The sequence below is a fragment of the Cicer arietinum genome, chromosome 4, assembly GCF_000331145.2.
Source record: "Cicer arietinum cultivar CDC Frontier isolate Library 1 chromosome 4, Cicar.CDCFrontier_v2.0, whole genome shotgun sequence".
Classification (NCBI taxonomy): Eukaryota; Viridiplantae; Streptophyta; class Magnoliopsida; order Fabales; family Fabaceae; genus Cicer; species Cicer arietinum.
In genome coordinates, this window is record NC_021163.2 from 358818 (window position 1) to 362313 (window position 3496).

The 3496-nt window shown below is 35.7% G+C and overlaps 1 protein-coding gene across 1 annotated transcript in view; it reads left to right on the top strand.

Moving 5' to 3' along the window:
• The first annotated feature begins 380 nt into the window (after positions 1–380).
• Positions 381–3496, top strand: part of LOC101501583 (uncharacterized) — a 12002-nt gene continuing 8886 nt past the window's right edge. The window contains exons 1-5 of the mRNA XM_004494955.4: positions 381–666; positions 987–1925; positions 2006–2074; positions 2157–2355; positions 3393–3477. Of these exons, the coding sequence (XP_004495012.1) occupies positions 1137–1925; positions 2006–2074; positions 2157–2355; positions 3393–3477 (1142 nt within the window). The 5' untranslated portion in view covers positions 381–666; positions 987–1136. The remainder of the gene's footprint in view (positions 667–986; positions 1926–2005; positions 2075–2156; positions 2356–3392; positions 3478–3496) is intronic.

A 3496-nucleotide genomic window follows, 5' to 3' on the forward strand; every position in this document is an offset into this window, starting at 1 on the left:
AAAAGGAGTGTGAGATATAGAGTCCTAAATATGTTGGGCTGCGCACAAGCCCATTCCAAATTGGGAAGTGAACCCAATCCCTTTGACCAAAAAAATCCCAATCCCCATTATGGTAACCCGATTCAACAAAATAACAAAATTTCCTAGGTCAAATACAGCAGAAAATAAAAAATAAAAAATCCTTACACGTGTTAACTTGCACGACACTTCAAGAAAAAACGGCTGAGAAGATCGGCCGTTAGATCCCACCAGTATTTCCACGTCGCGAAACAATATAGGTCCAACTTCCATTGGGTCCCATCCCGTTTATCCATTTGTCTTCTCGTCCCTTCCAATCTATAACATCGTGAGTCGTCACGACAATTTTCATTATCATATCATACTTTAATTTTCCTTAATTTTATTTAATCCATTTATTTATTATTATTTTTTTACTAAATCCATCGCCTCTTTCTTTCTCTGCTTTCCATTTCCATAAAGTTCGCGAACCAAGCCTTTTCGCTTCACTTCGTTCCCGCACTCTCTGCTTTCTCTCTCGCCCCAAAACCAAACCCTAACACTCACGAATCTCACTCCTCTCTTTCGAATCTCGTTTACTCTATACCTCAGTCCTCTTCACCGATCTCAGATCTGTTTCTTTAATTACTCAATTCATATATCTTTAAGGTCGCGTTTGAATTTTCTTTTAATTTTACGGATTCAACCTGTTTGGATTTCAGTTTTTCGAATTTAATTATCCCTTCGTGGATTTAGGTTGGTTTGTAAAAAAAAATTGTTGATAATTTTTTTTCTATCTTGAATTTGATTGAACTAAACGGTTAAGCGGTTATTTTCGATTTAAACGTTCATATAGGAAATTTTATTGGACGCGTGGATTGAATTTTTATCTGTTTTTGTTTGTTTTAATTTCTATTTCTTTTGTGTTTTTATGTGTTTGTTCTGTGAATTAATCATAAACTGTTTCTAATTCTGGATTTCATGCACAGGCGTTGATTGCTTTGATACGAATCTAGAGTGAACGGAAATTCAAGTGTGGCATTGAATTATTCGTGAATGCTGTGCGGTAGTTTTGTATTTCTGGTAGTTATTATTGCAAGGTTTGAATTCATTCCCAAGGGCTCTGTTATTTGATTTTGATGGGAGAAGAAGCGGTTTGTGTGCAAGCCTTGGTAGATGGAAATACGGAAAACAATGAGGAATTGAGGACGGAATTGAAACGTGAGTATAACCAATGCGTTGCTGATACTGAACCCAATGTTTCTCCGAATAAAAAACAAGCAAAAGAAGTTTCAAACGATGAAGTTCGTTCTGAAGTTTCAAACCCCAATATTTCTGCAACAGAACATGCACTAACTTTTCATGATATCAGTAGCCAACCGACTGAATCGGCAGATGTTAACCATGCAGAGTGTGGGGAACTAACTTCTACTTGTTTTGAGAATTCTAGTTCTCATGAGACTTTGAGTGATGAAGCCGGTAATCAGAATAATGATAACGATAATAATAATAATGTTTATGAGAATGATAAAGGCACGAGTAGCACGGCAGTGATGTCCTGTGTTGTGATGGAAATCCCGAAGCATGTTAGTTCATCTGGTATCAGAAAGATTACTTTTAAGTTTAGTAAAAAGAAGGAGGACTATGGTTATCAAACACCTATACCTGATGGAAATGGTTATGGCTTTCATGGGGATGATGAAGAATATTTGGCAAAGGATGATTGTAATAGTGGGTTGTTAGAGAGTTCATATGGCATGGGATATGTTCCTGATGGATATGGAGATATGGAGTTGTATTCTGGAAATATGGAATTGAAAATGTCAAAGAAAGTTGTCCCCAACAACTTCCCCACAAATGTCAAAAAGCTGTTATCAACTGGTATCCTTGATGGAGCTGCAGTGAAATATATTTACAATCCCGGAAAGGTAAAGCAGGCATTATCATAATCTCTTTTTAAGTATACACTTCTGTTGGGTTTCTTCTTATATTTTGAAGTTGTTTTCAGGTTGAGCTCGAAGGGGTTATTGGTGGTGGTGGATATTTGTGTGGCTGTTCAATGTGCAGTTACTCCAGAGTAAGAAATATGATTTATTTCTCGTTGCTATCAGATTTTTTGCTCTGCATATACTAGATAGTTAATATCATAATTTTCTCAGGTGCTCAGTGCCTATGAGTTCGAGCAGCATGCTGGTGCCAAGACTAGACATCCAAATAATCACATATTCCTAGAAAATGGAAAACCAATTTATAGCATTATTCATGAAATAAAAACTGCTCCACACAGCATGCCAGATGAGATTATAAAGAATGTGGCTGGTTCATCTATCAACGAGGAATCCTTCCAGGTTTGGAAAGGTGACAATTATTTCTCTGGTTTATAATCGCATTATGGAGCCTAGAGGTTTTCGGTTCATGTTGGTCAAAATAAAAAATCTTAAAATAGAGGGGGATGTGTGCTGGGAAAATGTGCTAACTTTGTGGTTTAGATTTTTGGCTTGCAAGTTATTATGTAGTCTGAAAAACCATATTGACATTTTACGGAAGTCTTGATTTGAAACTCATGTTCATCTATCTGAATACTAACTAGAACAAGTTATTGTTGTGTGTAACATATATATCTGAATGTGTCTGTGTAACCCATTTTTGTGGGATCAACCTCTTATAAATGTAACCGTAAAAAAAATACCTAGTGGGTCTGATCCTTCCTGGGACCCTGACATAGTGGGAGTTTTATAGCACCGGTTTCTTCGCCTCATCTATTATCTAGTGTTGTGCTTCTCTTCAACCTGCTGCCTATCTTCCCCTATCCAAGTCATCTTTATCTTTTTCATATTGTCCACTAATCCTATCTTTTAACATCATTTTATTTGAAGTTGGAAAAGAACCAGCTAGCCATCTGCTTCAATATTTTATTTGAGTGGCTTCTCAAAATAATCATAAATTTGGTTTATTTCGAAAGTTTAAAAAGCATTCCTAAAGCTTTTGAAAGTGGTTTTTTCAAAATATGTGATATTTGTTTTAATTTGATTTATAAAATTAAAAAAAGCGTAAATAAACAGACACTCTCAATCGTGATACAATCATCTGGTTTATCATCTAGGAGAATATTATTATCGGTCACCAATTTTTTCAAAAGCTTAAGTTGCTAGGTGAAAGCTTATGAATGATTTTATATCTAACAATTACCATTGCACAGCATCCACAAATGGGAAGGAATAGAAATATAAAACATAGAGTAACCTGTGCATGTTGCTTGCTGCAACTTGCATTGGAAGACATATTAGTCATATGGATGTAGACTGCATATCAAATAGTAAGCGGTGTTTCTTTTGCTTTGCTTTTGGACTTGATTTTTCTTATATATGTTTATGTCTTTTCCATGTATTCTGCAGAAAGTCTCCTACAAAGCAACAGGAAGGCTCCAACTCGTAAAAATTACAGTACAAAGTTTGTTGGCATGCCTCATACAAACAACAGGTAAACCAGAATCAAACCT